This window comes from Lampris incognitus, chromosome 20 (assembly GCF_029633865.1).
Source record: "Lampris incognitus isolate fLamInc1 chromosome 20, fLamInc1.hap2, whole genome shotgun sequence".
Classification (NCBI taxonomy): Eukaryota; Metazoa; Chordata; class Actinopteri; order Lampriformes; family Lampridae; genus Lampris; species Lampris incognitus.
Window position 1 is genome coordinate 7,919,619 of NC_079230.1, and position 17,288 is coordinate 7,936,906.

Below are 17,288 nucleotides of genomic sequence, written 5' to 3' on the forward strand. Positions count from 1 at the left end.
AACAGTTTCTTGGGCTGAATGGTTGAGACCTGCACAGGTTGGTACAGCAAACGAGCCACACAGAGAGCCGAATAAAAACTAGACAGAACGCACACCGACGGCTAACAGTTCTGCAGTACCGTTGTTGCCGCCAGAGGAGAAACAGGAAAGTGCAATGCTTTCTAATACGGGCAAGCGGAGCAGCTGAATCGTCACCACATCGACGTGTAAATAGCCGCGCTACTTGGCGTCATTTGCCGTTTTACGTTCTTCAGGACGTTCCGCCGCCGTGCTTTGCATCCTCAAGCCACCGCAGCGCCGTCTCCTCTTCCGCATCTACAGCAGAATGAAGTAAACCGGCAAGTACAAAGACTCACCGTGGGGGGAGTTTGGCAAGCTTAACTAGGTAGACTTAAAACAGGGATGTGTTTCGTGTTGGAGATGCAGCCTCGCAAGCCCGTATCGCTGATTTAAAAAAAAAAAAAAAAACGTCAGAAAAATAACAATTCATTCCAAAATAGACGGTAAAACTCCAAAAGTGAAAGCGTGAAGTCCTTGGCTGGCTTTACACTGTCAGGTTTCTGTTCGGTTGAAGTGGTTCGGGATGGGGGAGGGGACGGGGGGCAGGGGTTTAGCCCAGGTCTGTCGACATCCCGCTGATGGCCCGGAAGACATGGAGGGAATTCTGGAGCAGCGAGCGCATTATGTCCTCCTGGTAGATCTGGAGGCAAAGAACAACACAGATTGGAGGAATGTCTGCAACACTGTGTGACTTATAGCCAACACCCTGTTTACTGGTCACGCACACGCACACACACACATGCACAAACACGCACCTGTGCACACATGCATGTGCAAATAAGCGCATGCACACACACACACACACACACACACACACACACACACACACACACACGTGATCTCACTCAGACACATATCGGTCTATCAGTCAACAAGTCTTAATTAGCACAGAACACCCTTAAAATGTGTTTTTGTCGGTAGGCTGCAGCGCACAAGTGCGTGAGGTGAAATGACGGTGATTAAAAACCACATGTTAATTTAACCAGAAGGCAGTTCAGGATGTGAGAGCTATCAAGAAACAACCACAATCCTAAAGTTCTCTCTAGGGTACCTGATTGTGGTATTAATGGTCCCTCCACATCTCGTTTTGAACCTGATGTTGAGTTGTCCGAAAAAAAATGTCTCACTCGTTTCGTCAACAAAGCGGAGAATATTAGGTCCCAAATCCAGCCGGGCTCTTGCGTTCGTTCCACTCCCCATGTTAATTCTGCCTCTTTTAACCAGTTTCAACCGATTACACCGTTGGTGTTAGAGAGCACAGTCTCCCATGTGAGCTCCTCCCCCCTGGCATCTTAAGACATCATTCCCGCTAAGCTGCTCAACCATCAGCCCCGTTATTTGGCAAAGCCGGTGGATCCGCAGATCCACCGACACCTGGCAATGATCATCCATCCATCCATTATCTGAACCGCTTATCCTGCTCTCAGGGATGCTGGAGCCTATCCCAGCAGTCATTGGGTGACAGGCGGGGAGACACCCTGGACAGGCCGCCAGGCCATCACACAGGGCTGCCATAAACATACACATACACACACACACACACACACACACAAATTCATACCTAGGGACAATTTAGCACGGCCGATTCACCGGACCTCCATGTCTTTGGACTGTGGGAGGAAACCGGAGCCCCCGGAGGAAACCCACACAGACACGGGGAGAACATGCAAACTCCCCACAGAGGACGACCCGGGACGACCCACCAAGGTTGGACTACCCCGGGGCTCGAACCCAGGACCTTCTTGCTGTGAGGTGACCGCGCTAACCACCGCGCCGCCCCTACCTGGAAGTCAGAAATAACCCTGCTGGCTATTTCCAGGTCTCGGTGTTAAGAGCCCCTACACTACCAAAGTCTCTTCCTATTGAACGAAGACTAGCCCGAGTCTCTAGCTTCTTTCAAATCTCTTAAAACTTTGTGAAAACTTTTGAAAATGTTTGTTTGTTTTTATTAATTTACACTGTTTTTATATTTATTCCTACTTACTTGGTCTTATTCATCTATAGTTGTTACCTCCTCCAGACCTGCCAACCTTGAAGAAATGTTATGAGTACTACCCCCCCCAACACCAACCAGCCCCCCCCTGCACACGCACCTGACAGCCCACCACCAATGTACGCTCCACCGCTGCTCACCCAGCACCACTGACACACCTAACACCGTAATACATCATTTCCACATAATATACCTTCACCAATCGAGATTTATTGTCAGACCAGCTGTACAAGTGTTGTACAGGAGGCATAGCCCATGGAAACATCCAAAAGTAAACCGAGGACATTCTTTGTAAATAAATAAATCAAAACACTAAATAAATGTGCAAAACCAGCAGTAATCCATATCAAAATCGGTTTGCTAAAAACAAACAACGAAAAAGATTCAAATTTGGCATGCACAGTGAAACCAGTGCAACGTGTTGAAGGTTGCAGATTTGGCTTTTTTAAATACTGCGTCACGGAAAGTCTCTCTGTACCACGTGCTGCCGCCTTTGGGGGGCAATCGGGACTTTTCGTGTCACCAGAGAACTGAGCATCTCTGTGCTCAGGCTGGCACGACGTTGCGTTTCATTTTTAGTGACCGAGCCGGAGATCCTTTCATGGTCTGCGTTACTGTGAAAAATCGAACACACACACCAAGCGTTACAGTGGAGAGGTTTTCAAAAAGTTTCCCCCCCTCCTGACTCCATCAAACCTAGTTCTGGCCAAGCGTCATCAGCCCTTTTGGTCAGAATACTATCGTGGAAGAGCCAAAACTCCTCCTCCACTTCATCGGCCGACACGCTATTTCCCAACAAGCAGGGGAACCTGTCTATAAACTATGGCAGTGAGGAGAATTTGGCTGTTTGCCGTCTGCTTATATCATCAGCCACGGCAGCATGACGCAGCAATTCGTCCCCATAAGCAAGGCCATCTCTCCCGAGAGCCGTCCAGAAAGCTTTAAAAACCCGGTCCAGAAAGTAAAAACCCTAACCGTGTCTTTACTCCATCCATGTGTTAAACCAGCTGATTTGGGGAAACCAGTCAGTGCAATCTGATGGTTTAGTACATGGGTGGAGCAAAGACCCGGTTAGGGTTTTTACTTTCTGGACCGGGTTTTTCCCACCTCTGTTAAATGTTTCCGAACCTTTTTTTGAGGCGGTTCAGCCATGGCGCGCAAGCCTACAGTTTTTGTCTGTGGGCTAATGGATTCGGGGAAGCGTGACGGTGAGCCTACTGTTTGCAACACACACACACACACGACATCGTATGGATGGAACGGTAACTTCTTATCTTTGCATCGGTGAGAACCACCGAGCTAGAATGGTGGGAAACAGGGATGCAGGCGATGAGCAAGCGGCCGAAGAGGGATCTTGCTTGAGGCAGAGGCACTGAATTGAATTGAACGCGCGAAGCATTTGCTAGGAGGGGCAGGGGCGGCGAGCGGGTTCGAATACTGCGCTCTGATTGGCCGAAAGCTTTACGCTCCACTTCCATAGATTGCTGTGGCTCAGCGGCAGAATCAACTTCATAAAATGCATGGAAACTGAAACCGGCGAGATGCGAGATGCAACAAAATGCGTACCTGGAGAGCAGTGAAGCGTACAAGTGCACTTAAGGGTCAAGATGCGTGCCGAGTACGAGGAATGGTACATGTTGGCAGGTCTGCTCCTCTTTGCTCATGTCCTTTGGTCTTATTCTCATTTTTTGCCTTGTCTGGTTTCATTTCTTTTGTAAAGCACTTTGTCACATTGTTAAGAAAAGTGCTATGTAAACACAGTTCTTCTTCTTATTATTATTATTGGTACATCTTTAATACAACATTAATTATTTAATTAGTTCTTCGACTCCAGCTACTCCCGCAGATCCTGTCTTACCAAATTCATATCTACACAATGAGTCACCGACAGTCCGTCATTACAGCCTCTGAGACGATCTCTCTTGACACGGTGACTCAGTTCGTGTCAGCTTCTACATTTACATATTCTGATACATATTTTTATATTTATATATAATTTATATAATATTTAATTTTTATTTTATAATTTCTACATTTATTATTTTAGACATATTTTTGTCTTGTCTGGTTTTACTTCTTTTGTAAAGCACTTTGTAACGTTGCTTTAGAAAAGCGCCATATAAATGAAGTTATAAAGTGCTGGTTGACGACACTGCTGCAATAGTGGCTCACTAGCGGTCAGCAACGTCGTCCATTCGTCAGTCTGCTTGACTTGCTGCGTGACAACCGATTTCTATGCGTGTGGTTAGGCTGGCATGCGCTGAAATGATCAAATCTAATCTAATAGATTGGATTAATACATGGAGACCCGTTCGGCTGTGTTAATGTGCAAAGCCTGTGTGCTGTTCAGCGGCTCTGCTCCATTCCCACGTGGTAATAATGGAAGTGGTGGTGTTAGGTGCAGGGAAATAACTTGGTAGTTTGTGGTGACCATTCCACTGCCGTCGACAACCCGCTATCTGCACACCGGCTAAGGTCGGTCACTGGTCTGCTTAATGTCAGTAGTCTCAAACGGCCCATGTCAGATCTTTTTGTAATACACGTGTGAATAAGTTAAATCGCTGTAAATCACATTTCAGAGGCCTTACGCATGCGAAATAGGTAGCGGCTGTACAGAAAACGGCTTGTGTTCTACTTAACAGGTGTCTGAAATTCAGATTTGACCAGAAATGTACAGCGCTTCGAGTGGCCGTTGCAGCTAGAAAAGCGCTGTATAAAAGGCGACTTGATTGATTGATAAATAGATATTATTACAACATTATTGTATGTGCATAAACGTGCACAGACGCACACAAACACATAAACCAAGCACTTTCACAAACACAGTTCACACAATGACCAGCCTACTGACAGACTGACGGGTAGACAAACACACAGACCAGCTGAGACCTGATCAATCAACCAACAAATCATGAGGAGAGACACCGAAATAACCGATGAACTCGTCAATTCATCGTATAGGAGAACAGCTTGGAGGCCAAGGCAGGGGGAAAAAAAAGGAGTGCGAGTCTACATGGGTGTCAAACCTATTTGGACTTCCGCTTTGGTTTTCAGACAGCCTTCACACGAGTTCTGGCACTGAAACTAGTATTTTGAAAAACGCACAATGCTCCTTCGAAGGCAACCGGAGCGGCACCCTCACAAAGCCATGCGACATTCTCTTATTCCCAAGGATAATTCCCAATGCTACGACCCCGCGTTGGGAAATGTCTGCGTACAAATCTGTCCCCCAGAGCGCACAGACCGTTACAGATTTTATCCATTCTGAGGAATAGAGACGGCGGTAACCTATGCTACAAAATGCAGCTCCCGCTTTCGTCAAGCTAAAACAAAAAACAAACAATACACAAAACATTAAACCAACCAAAGAAAACCCAGATATGTTGTGCTAGATGGGCCATGACATTACCTGTATTTTCCTTAAAGCTACGGGCAGGCACAGTGGAGGAGAGAAAAGCCGAGAGTTAATCAGATTGGCATAATGTGAAAGCAGAACAAGGCGGTTTGTGTCTCAGTTTGTGTGCCCTCGTAAAACAGAAGTGTTGCAATACATGTTAACGATGCATTCGTCACATGCGTGCGTGTGTGTGTGTGTGTGTGTGTGTGTGTGTGCTTGTGTGTGTGTGCGTGTGTGTGAGTCTCTGTGTTCACATGGAGGTTCAGGTCCTGTCTTGCCTAAGCCGTTTCCTCGGTCTGCAAAATCCACACGGGCAGCCGCTTCTCTTCTGAGAACAGCGCTTGCAACAGTGACTGCCCCAAGGCCGCCCCACTGCTCCGTCCGACGAGACGGAGGAACCGCAACTCGTCCGCCCGGCTTTGCCTTAAGCCTGGGACACACCGCTTACCTGGGCAGCGTGTGCGCACTTGCTTTTCATTTCGGCGCTGACAGGTTCGACCAGCCGCACAGACGGGGCGGCTGCAGCGGCGCTTCATCGGGAGTTTGGGCGCTGGGAACAACAGCAGCAATACATAGCGGACACCTTTCGCTACAGTTTCAACGCCTGTAACTGTAGGATTTATTTATTTTTTACAATTGAGCACGCGCTTTAACCCTTTCCTGTCTAAACTAAATATAAATGACATTTATAATGAGATGAAATGAAATAGTTGATAGCCATTACCGAAGGCATACTCGATGTAGAACGACAGGGCCCGCAGTAGCAGCGCCGCGGCATCAACAGCGTCGGCGCGTGTGAGCAAGGTCGGCGAGGTCGGCATCACGCACGGGTAACGAGGGTAAGCTGTGTAGACCAGGCCTTACAAGCAAACATCAGCCCTTTGTGCAACTCTGCCTCGCTTTTATCATCGCGCAAGCCATCTAGTCATCCATCACAGGATGACTAGATGGTCCTTGTCGCTGCAACGGACGAATAACATCTATTTGTGGATGTGAGATCCACCACCCCCCCCCCTCCCCCCCCCGGGGCGCCCGACCCCCGGGTGCAGAAGCAGAGTAAGAAGTATGCATGTAACTCATTGAGTCCTCCCTCCAAGGAAGCGATGAGGAGGAAATTCCCCTTTTTTCATGCACGCTTGCTGGAAAACAGTAGACGCTCCAGTCATTACAACATCTCCGAAATCTACTGGGCCCATCAAACAGGCCCATGTTTGGGTTTTGGTTTTTTTTTTTGGATCCCCCACCCCCCCCCCCCCTTTTTTCCCCTCCCAATTGTACTTGGCCAATGACCCCGCTCTTCCGAGTCATTCTGGTCACTGCTCCAACCCCCCTGCCGATCCGGGGAGGGCTGCAGACTACCGCGTGCCTCCTCCGATATACGTGGAGTCGCCAGCCGCTTCGTTTCACCTGACAGTTGAGGAGTTTCCCCTGACAGTTGAGGAGTTTCCCCTGACAGTTGAGGAGTTTCACCTGACAGTTGAGGAGTTTCACCAGGGGAACGTAGCGTGTGACAGGATCACGCTATTCCCCCCAGTTCCCCCTCCCCCCTGAACAGGCGCCCCAACTGACCAGAGGAGGCGCTAGTGCAGCGACCAGGACACATACCCACATCCGGCTTCCCACCCACAGACACGGCCAATTGTGTGTGTAGGGACACCCCACCAAGCCAGAGGTAACACGGGGATTCGAACCAGCGATCCCCGTGTTGGTAGGCAACGGAATAGACTGCCACGTCACCCGGACGTGACGGCCCATGTTTGTTTTCACTGAGAATCAAGGTGTCTTGTTGGTATTCTGAATCAATCAATTAGGTATTGTGAAAACAGCATGTTGGTTGCATAAAAGTAGGGGGTTGTATTTCGGAGGGGTAAAATGAAACGTGGCTGGCAAGTAAAGGTGTGTGTGTGTCATGACACCTGAATGTCTACACATGGCATTCAACAGTTGTCATCTTGTTCATAGGTGTGGACGAACCTGTCTACACATGGCATTCAACAGTTGTCATCTTGTTCATAGGTGTGGACAAACCTGTTTATGTATGCAGCAGTTCATGAGGATAAATAAACATATCACCACCAAGACAAACCAGCGGGAAGGTGCTTTCATAACTGCACAATGTGCAACTATCAAAGTGCACCTAAGGCCACCTGTAAAATCAGTTATCTAAAAAAAAAAGGGGGGGGGGCAGGGGAGTTTATCAGCAGCGACATGTATAAAAGTGCAACCTTTACACTTTCTCCGTCAGTGTCGGGAGAATAATGAAGGTACCTGCTCATGGATGATGTCAGACAGCTCCTTCACCATGTCTTTGAAGTTCGTTTTCAGGCCCTCGTGGTATTCATATTGGTCCTCCTTGATGAGCCGCTCGTTTATGTCCAGAGCCATGCTGCATGCCTGGACAAAACGCCTACAATGACGGACAACACACACGCACACACAAAACAGATTTAAAAAAAAAAAACGTGTCTGCAGGCGGGTGGAGGCATCGAATGCATTTATACATATACGAATCCTGTGCACATCCTCACACTATGACAAAACATATGCTTGATTAAACCCATAAGAAACACAGTTTAATTTTTTTATTGTTGCATGAGCTGGCACCAGCCCGCATTTCTGACCACCTTTTTACATAATGCAGCTCCTCCAACTGGCCAAATGTGTTTTGTCTGCTCCAAGTTCTTGGCTAAAGCTTTAAGGGGGGGGGGGGGTTTACTCTCGATGTTGCTGCCCTGAGGCTGTGGAACAAGCTATTTTTCTCCGTGAAGTCTGCACCCACTGCTGACACTTCTTAAAATTCCACTTAAAAGCCCATCCGTGTTTCCTCGCATTTGAATCTACCTAAAGCTGGGGCGGATGCTGTATGATTTAAGTAATCTTGTACGTGCATTAACTCACACTCCACGATTAAGTTGCTCGTTCTGCACGGCCAAAGCCTACGATGTCTGTGCTAACACTGTACAGTTCAATCGTCACGCCACAACGTGGGTGCTCACGCTGAATGTTCACACAAAACACTCCGAACAGTTCTGTCCATTGACAGCTCCAATAAAAGACCAGGAAGGCACCAGATCCAGATGGTCTTCCCTCATCCTGTCTTAAAAGCCTGTGCTGAATAACTGGATTCAATATTCATGCAGATCTTGTGAGGGGAGGTGGAGCTGGAGGTGGCAGAGATGAAGATGCTAAGATTTTCACTGGGAGTGATGAAGAAGGACAGGATTAGGAACGAGTATATTAGAGGGACCGCTCAGGTTGGACGGTTTGGAGACAAAGCAAGAGAGGCAAGATTAACATGGTTTGGACATGTGTGGAGGAGAGATGCTGGGTATGTTGGGAGAAGGATGCTGAATATGGAGCTGCCAGGCAAGAGTAAAAGAGGAAGGCCAAAGAGGATGTTTATGGATGTGGTGAGGGAGGACATGCAGGTGGCTGGCATGACAGGAATATGAAGAGGACAGGAAGAGATGGAAACAGATGATCCGCTGTGGTGAGCCCTAACGGAAGCAGCTGAAAATATTAGCAGTAGTTGTAATAGTAGTAGTAGACACAGGGAGGACATCAAGTACGTAAGAGGGGATGTACTAGTGAATAAAAGGAAGTGACCGAGCTTGCAAAAGTCAATCTGCTCTCGAGACCAGCTTGGTTTGTTGCTGTTTTATGCCTATATACTGCTACAATACATCTTATAAAGATTCTCAGTGACTCCGTTTTTGACTTTGTGGAAATCAGATGAACCAGAGGAGGGCAAGGATAAAAATCCTCGGACAAAATTGGCGAGCCAGCCAGATGGGCAATATCAGGAACCGGACGCCTGTGGGGCCCTGACTTTGGGGAGAACCTGGACTGATCCAACATTAACCAACCCATAGATGATGGTAAGCAGAACTTGTTTTATCGAACTCTGCATTTTAGAAATGGGCATCAGGGCATCATGCTGGGTATATTGGGAGAAGGATGCTGAATATGGAGCTGCCAGCAAAGAGGAAAAGAGGAAGGCCAAAGAGGATGTTTATGGATGGGGTGAGACAGGACATGCAGGTGGCTGGCGTAACAGAGGAAGATGCAGAGGACAGGAGATGGAAATGGATGATCTGCTGTGGTGACCCCTAACAGGAGCGGCCAAAAGTAGTAGTAGTAACATTGTCTATGGGCATGATGGGTTGTGGAGTTGTGGTATGGTATATGGTATATCATATGGGCAAGAGAGTATATAAGCAATATGGTATAATATATGAGCATAGGTTGTTGATTATTCAACCATAACAAAACTCTGTATAGTAGTGACATAACTGTTGTGCATACATGCTTGCCTCCAATGTCCTGTTTGTTGTTCCATTTATTTCTTGTTTTTTCTTTTCCGTTTTTGTTTTGTTTTTTTGTGTGAGTGATGAATGCAAGTTCTAGAAGCTGCTGTGAACTGGAGTCAAATTCCTCGTGTCCATAGGCTCACTTGGCCAAAAAAAATGATTCTGATTCTGAAATTTTATTCAAACAACATGGCCACGGGGGCATCCAGGTAGCATAGCGGTCTATTCTGCTGCCTACCAACACGGGGATCGCCGGTTCGAATCCCCGTGTTACTTCCAGCTTGGTCGGGTGTCCCTACAGACACAATTGGCCGTTTCTGCGGGTGGGAAGCCTGATGTGGGTATGTGTCCTGGTCGCTGCACTGGCGCCTCCTCTGGTCGGTTGGGGCATCTGCTCGGGGGGAGGGGGAACTGGGGGGAATGGTATGATCCTCCCATGTGCTACGTCTCCCTGGTGAAACTCCTCGCTGTCAGGTGAAAAGAAGTGGCTGGCGACTCCACATGTATTGGAGGAGGCATGTGGTAGTCTGCAGCCCTCCCCAGATTGGCGGAGGGAGGGGAGCAGTGACTGCGACGGCTCGGAAGAGTGAGGTAATTGGGCGGCTACAACAGGGGAGAAAAAAATGGGGAAAATTCCGTAAAGAAAAAAAAATATGGCCGCATCCTCCAAAATGCTGACAATTACTTCGTAATGAATTGCGGAAATCGGATCATGGCACCGCTCAAACGACAAGAGAGAAAACTTTATGACATGCCAAAAATCCATCCGATCGTCCAACAGCCATATTGTTGATCTTTTGGAAAATAATCAGGCATCGCGACCCTCATCAAACTGCATGTTCAACGATAACCAATGAGACAGAAATTCAGCCCGACTCTACAACGAGTCAGCGATGGCCAAATCAGGGTTAAAATAGGGCTCAGCCCGTACAGTGTCTGTCCAGACTACCGGTGCCCTTTTTCAGCATGTGTAGTCTTGTCCTCCTTACTGTGCTTTTTTCCATTTAGCTACTATCTTATTAACTGACTGTACAGCTGTGGTAGGGTACAGTCACATGTGCAAAATTAAAATTGGCGAATGTTCGCCTCCCGTTCACTTCCATTCTATGCGGGTGAATAAAACATTCACTTCAGGGAGCGAAGGAAATTTGTATCTTCGCTTTGCGTGGAGTTCAACTTTGGTGAGCTTTGAGCCAATCCGAGTCCAAATCCAAAGACCCAACCAACAGCAAAGAAGTTTGTGTGGTTGACCCCACTTGGCTGTCAGTGGGCTGTAATTGGCTGCAATTTTCTTAATGAGCCGAGATGGAGGAGACTGATTGTTACTGTGTCTAACCGGTGGGTATTGTACGAAATTGCCCGTGGAATCTACAAACTGCCCCAAAAGAGAGATGCTGCCTGGCTGGCAGTGAGTCAGGAGACAGGCAGTGAACGTAAATAAATGGTAAATTCATTCATAACATCAATTCATATTTCGCAGTATACAAATCTTCTCCTGGATCGCCACCTTGCCGTGGAAGCTTGCATGTACCAATGATCCCAAGACCTACGCCGTTCGGAGCTCGGCTCCTGGTAGGGTCACCCAAGGCGGACCAGATGAAGCACAGAATAGAGATCCTACAGAAGTACCAATGAGTTGTTCTACGTCGCAAACGACATAAAGACGCAAGCGCGTCCGCGATTGTTGTTTACCTGGAGCGGCCGGTGATCGTGCGCTGTCAGTAATTCGATGGCACCACGACGAAGATTGTCTCGTTTCAATCAATTGATTCTATGAGCCTAGATCTGGCCCAGTGTGAGATAGTGACACAAGTGTTACATAAATTTCAAGAGAATATTTTGCACTGTGATGCAATGAAAAAATAAAATACAATTACGTAACACCTGTGTCACTATCTCACACTCGACCAGATCTAGGCTCTTAAGGAGGTTGAGCAACAAAATAGCAGACCAGACACTGGGGCTACAAAATGAAAAAGCTGTCAATTTAATGACAAAATAGTGGAAGTTCACTTGAACATGAAAACTATTCACAGCTATGTGTCATACATTCATACATTTAGATATACTGAAATCCCTGGTTTGAATCCCCCTTTAATTGCAATTATGTTGTTTTAGGTTCAGGTTTCTAATTAGTTTAGTCAATTATCTATTTTATATTTTCCAATTAAGAAGAGACCGGTCTGTATTTTTCCTAGGATAATAGTCTATTTTATCAAGCTAGACCTATTTTGCGTCAGTTATTTTATCCTTTGAGTTAACTCTTTTTAGCTTCAGGTGAATCAGGTAAGTCTACACTCTAAAATCCCTTTTTCAGGTAAGTTGACCCTTTGAGGTTAAACCCTGCAGGAAAAACCATCCAAATTCACCATTCAACTCAAAACATCAACGTACAGTCAGGAACATTAACATCGAGAGAATATTTTGTACTGTGACGCAATAAAAAGACACAAAATTCACCGATAGAATCCGACGATTCTACCCGTCCTCGCCTCGATGGTGTCTTTGCTGTTACTACCGCAGTGGATGCCATGGCAATAATTAGCCCCTTTCTGAACGACAACAGCATTTTCGCAACTCATTATGACCGACAATCCATGAAAACAGTGTGAAAACACGCAAAATTCGCAATATTTTGATTTTAGCTCCAGTCGAACAGTCATGGCGGCGGTCCAGCGACGTCACGTTACGTCTTGCACATGGCAGACATCGTTGGTACTTCTGTACGATCTCTATTCTGTGCAGATGAAGCGCGATCCAACAAAGACCTCAACGGCGCAACTGGTGAAAGATGTCTCCGGGTCACAACGGCAGTGAAGGCGGATGAAGGCGGCAACAGAGGGTGGTGGACTCTGGTCACCCCCCGCCAAGGACCGTGTGGTGGCTGCAGGCACATCAGCCACTCCATGTAAAAAGCTGTCAAACGCAGGTATCCTCCTATTACGCGGCTCCAGGATCAGCCTCTACACCCACCTGAGGACCCAGAGGGAGGGCGGTCTTACTCAACCCTGAGTGACCCCCCGGTGAGTATACCAATATAACTTGTACACCAATGTTCTTCCTCTGTATTTGTCTATGAAACTATAATAATGTACAAGTGAGCCAATTAAGTAAAAACATCTGTCTTTCATCTGGACTTCAGGGTATATCTTCCCATCGCAAAACTGACAACCGCTCATGTGTGACTGACAACCACAACCACTCAAACGGACTACAAACCAGCAAAATGATTTCCCTGTGCGTCACATACTGCACTGCCCCCATTCAGCATGAGAAAATATGAATTAAGCCTCGGCGGATGACTGTCTACAGGTGTGGCAGGTGATTCGCCCGCATTCGTACATGCATGACCGAAGCCGTAGTGGGGAGTGGTTTAGCGTTGGCTGGAAGCAGAGAGGGGGCATGGTTTGAGGGAGAGCAGACGCTCCTGTTAGTAAGGGAGGCCGCATAAACCGCGTGTTCCCTTCATCCGAACCTGATCTCTGGAACAATCTACCAGTACACACAAGACCTGCTCAGACCCTCGAGACTTCTAAATCTTCGTTAAAGGCCCACCTCTTCTCGCTGGCATTCAGTTCAAGTTGAGCCGGACACCGTGATTTTGTTGTGCAAATATACTTTTACTCTTATGTTTTATTGTTTATATCTTATATTCTTTATTTTATTATGTTTTCTTTACATATAGTATATTTTATATTGTATTTTAAGCTTGTGCAGCAGTTTGGTTCAACTGTGGTTGTTTTAAATGTGCTGTATAAATAAACTAGACTCGACTTGACTTGAGCCCCTTCATGGCAACGGCTTGTTACAACAGCGTTTTGTCATCCATCATTTGACATTGTGCAGCAAATTGGTCGACGCGGGTTGTATTTAAAACTGCTCTATAAATAAACTTGACTTGGCAAAATGTTGGAGCGGCGCATACCTGAATATCTCCTTGAGGTCTTTTGCTTTCTTGCTGGCAGACTGGTTTGGTCTGGACTCATCCAGGAACGCCCGGGCATATGCCATGGGACCTGCATTCACCTGCAAGGAGAGCCAACACCGGAGTAGTACCGCATACCTACGCCCTCATGGCCAAGGGTATCATGTGGGTAATAAAAGATGCCTATGAGCCCATGTGGTAACACAGATAACATCAGTGTGCACGTGCGAAAAGCACCGTAAGATCACAATGGCGACCATCAACTGACTGAGAAAAGGACTGTGAAAATACAAATATCATACACGTTACCGGATAAACACTTACCATACGAAATAAATACTTTTACATCTGTTGCATTTGTGCTTTTCTTCAATAAATGACAATTTGAAGAGGGGAACTACTTGAACTGGCGGTTCAGCTCGCCATTTGTTGTGTACTTACAGTTTAAGACCAGTAGGGGGGAAAAAAGATGGTTATTGAATATGTTAAAAATCAATATCTCGGTTTCCGCAATTTCATCAAAGGATCCCCCGCCCCCCTTTTGTACTTGGCCAATTACCCCACTCTTCCCAGCCATCCCGGTCGCTGCTCCACCCCCTCTGCCGACTACCACGTGCCTCCTCCAACACGTGGAGTCACCAGCCGCTTCGTTTCCCCTGACAGTGAGGCGTTTCGCCAGGGGGATGTAGCGCATGGGAGGATCACGCGAATCCCCCCCAGTTCCCCCTCCTCCGCTGAGCAGGTGCCCCGGCCGACCAGAGGAGGCGCCAGTGCAGCGACCAGGACACATACCCACATCCGGCTTCCCACCCGCAGAAACGGCCAATTGTGTCTGTAGGGACACCCGACCAAGCTGGAAGTAACACGGGGATTCGAACCGGCAATCCCTGTGTTGGTAGGCAACAGAACAGACCACCGTGCCGCCCCCCCAAACTCCATTAATTCTTACCATTTTACCGTATATAGTGAGCTGGTAGTGAAGACTTAAAAAAAAAACATGATTACTGGAAATAAAGTCAGAAGATTTCAGATTCAGGGACGTCCAATTTACAAATCCGTGGTCCACTAGCGGGTTTTCTATTTGCCACTTATCCGGACCTCTGGGTGTGTGTGTGTGTTTTATGACCTTTACCTGCACAGACACACAGCCCTGCAGTTTCAGCTGCAGCTGGATCATGTCCACCTCCTGGCTGGAGCACAGCTTGGTCAGCTCGGCCGTGCGCGCCCTCATCTCGTCTATGGCCACCTCCACCGGCTTAAGCTCCACCACCTTCTCACCCACCACCTCCACACGCTTCTTCACGTAGGGAAAGGTGTTGGCAGCTAGGGGGAGGGACAAGGAGCCAAAAGATTCAGGCAGGTTTCCGTTACGAGGGGTAATCCTCGTGACATTATAAACCTCATAAAGCACAGAACAATATTAATACCAATACTAATACTAATACCAATACTAATACCAATACTAATACTAACGCGGTTGCTTTTTTTGGATTAATTGCATTAAATATTTAACAACAACAGCTTTTGATACCTAAATACATTTAATAACAGATTTTTTTTGATACTTTAGTACAATTAATATTAAATACTAAGACTTTTACTCTGGTAATATTTTCATGGGTGCCTTATGGGTGATTCTTATGAGTGATATTGTCATTAAAGTATCCCCCCCCCTTTTTCTCCCCAATTACCCCATTACTTGGCCAATTACCCCACTCTTCCGAGCTGTCACAGTCTCTGCTCCACCCCATCTGCCGATCCGGGGAGGGCTGCAGACTACCACATGCCTCCTCCTATCCATGTGGAGTCGCCAGCCGCTTCTTTTCACCTGACAGTGAGGAGTTTCCCCAGGGGGACGTAGCACGTGAGAGGATAATGCTATTCCCCCCAGTTCCCCCTCCCCCCTGAACAGGCGCCCTGACCGACCAGAGGAGGCGCTAGTGCAGCGACCAGGACACATACCCACATCCGGCTTCCCACCCGCAAACACAGCCAATTGTGTCTGTAGGGATGCCCGACCAAGCCGGAGGTAACACGGGGATTTGAACCGGCGAGCCCCGTGTTGGTAGGCAACGGAATCGACCGCTACACTACCCGGACGCCCGTCATTAAAGTATCTTTACTTCCACACAAGTATGGATTCTTGGAAGTCTTCATCTCTGCTGGATCATACATATTCTCTAGTAAGAGTTGGACATCTGTTGTTTGTGTGTGTGTGGCAAGGACGAGGCGTTAATGGTACTGGCGCTAGCTGAATTTGGGGCAATGTGGAACTGGAAGAGACACTGGAAAAAATGCATTCTTTAAGGTTAAAACTGCTGCAGTATATTATTTGCCATTATGGAGGCTCCTTCTCCCTCTTGCAAGACATTATCATTCTGCAGTGACTGCAGTTTGTTGTATCGAAGTTTTCTTCAGCGAATCTCAGCTCAGAGATGGGGACTCGAGTTGGCAGTTGCACTCGGGTCATACCTGCGTTGGACATACTCAGACTTGAGACTGAACTTGCAACTTGCCCCTGAAATGACTTTCACACTTGACCCCGTCAGTAATGACTTGGGGGGGGGGGCATTGAGTAAGAGATTGGTAAAGGTGAAAAATGGTCTCGTCCTCCATTACTTTACGCATCTCTCTCTACGCTCGTACCACTGCCACACTGTTTACCTACTGCAGCATGGCTTCCAGTGCCACACGGCTAAGATTTACGATGCTTGAACAATGACATCAAACTTCATTTGACACCTCAACACTTATCTGCACAAGGTCAGTCATTTAGTCTAGTTAGCCTAGCCGCTGCTGTTTACCAATATAACCTGCTGGCACCTCATTCAAATAACATTAGCGTTTCAAATTAATGTCCACGTCATGACTCCATTGTGGTGGTGGGGGGGAAGGGGGGGTTATTATGAAGAAAACTAGCACTAAATTAATGAAAATATGCAGAATAAGATGCTACGCAGTGATGCACACCATTGAGTCATGTCTCTGACACACACACAAACACACTTCCTGCCATGAACAGAGTAAAAGACTGTAGACTATCTGCAAAATTTCCCAACACTCCTTAGCATAGGCTATGAGCGAGAGAGAGACAGAGAGAATGACAGAGACAGAGAGAGAGACAGACAGACAGACAGACACAGACAGACAGACAGACAGACAGACAGACAGACAGACAGACAGACAGACAGACAGACAGACAGACAGAAAAGAGAGAGAGAGAGAGAGAGAGAGAGAGAGAGAGAGAGAGAGAGAGAGAGAGAGAGAGATTGTGTTTGCCTGGCTGTGCATCATTGTATGGCAATAATAATGGGAATAGCACTTTCATCCCTCCCAAAGCTGTCATGTATACTCCATCCTCAACTAGCAGTCTTGTTGAGTTTCTAGAAATGGCCAAACCGTTGTCTGTGCTGACCCACTCTAGACACTTGAGACTTACAAATACCTCCGGTTCCGCCAGCGTTGAGTGTTTGTCTGAGCTGCTCTGTCGTAAACAGTCTGCATGCTTTACTGGCAAACAACCTAACTCGTGATGGAAGATGTTCGAGCTACAGGTCTCGGCAAGTGACTCAAACTTTCTAAGACTTTTTAATGCATTTAACT

The 17,288-nt window shown here is 47.1% G+C and overlaps 1 protein-coding gene and 1 long non-coding RNA gene across 2 annotated transcripts in view; one reads left to right on the forward strand and one right to left on the reverse strand.

Annotated features, from left to right (window-relative positions):
* Nucleotides 1–508: 508 nt before the first annotated feature.
* dock11 (dedicator of cytokinesis 11) overlaps nucleotides 509–17,288 on the reverse strand; it is a 134,806-nt gene continuing 118,026 nt past the window's right edge. Inside the window, 4 exon segments of the mRNA XM_056300885.1 lie at nucleotides 509–700; nucleotides 7,719–7,857; nucleotides 13,686–13,786; nucleotides 14,818–15,008. Coding sequence (XP_056156860.1) covers nucleotides 611–700; nucleotides 7,719–7,857; nucleotides 13,686–13,786; nucleotides 14,818–15,008 — 521 coding nt within the window. The 3' untranslated portion in view covers nucleotides 509–610.
* On the forward strand, nucleotides 3,384–12,779 carry LOC130131028 (uncharacterized). Its single transcript, XR_008812200.1, has 3 exons — nucleotides 3,384–3,697; nucleotides 9,183–9,328; nucleotides 12,506–12,779. It is a non-coding gene; the product is annotated as an uncharacterized LOC130131028 (long non-coding RNA).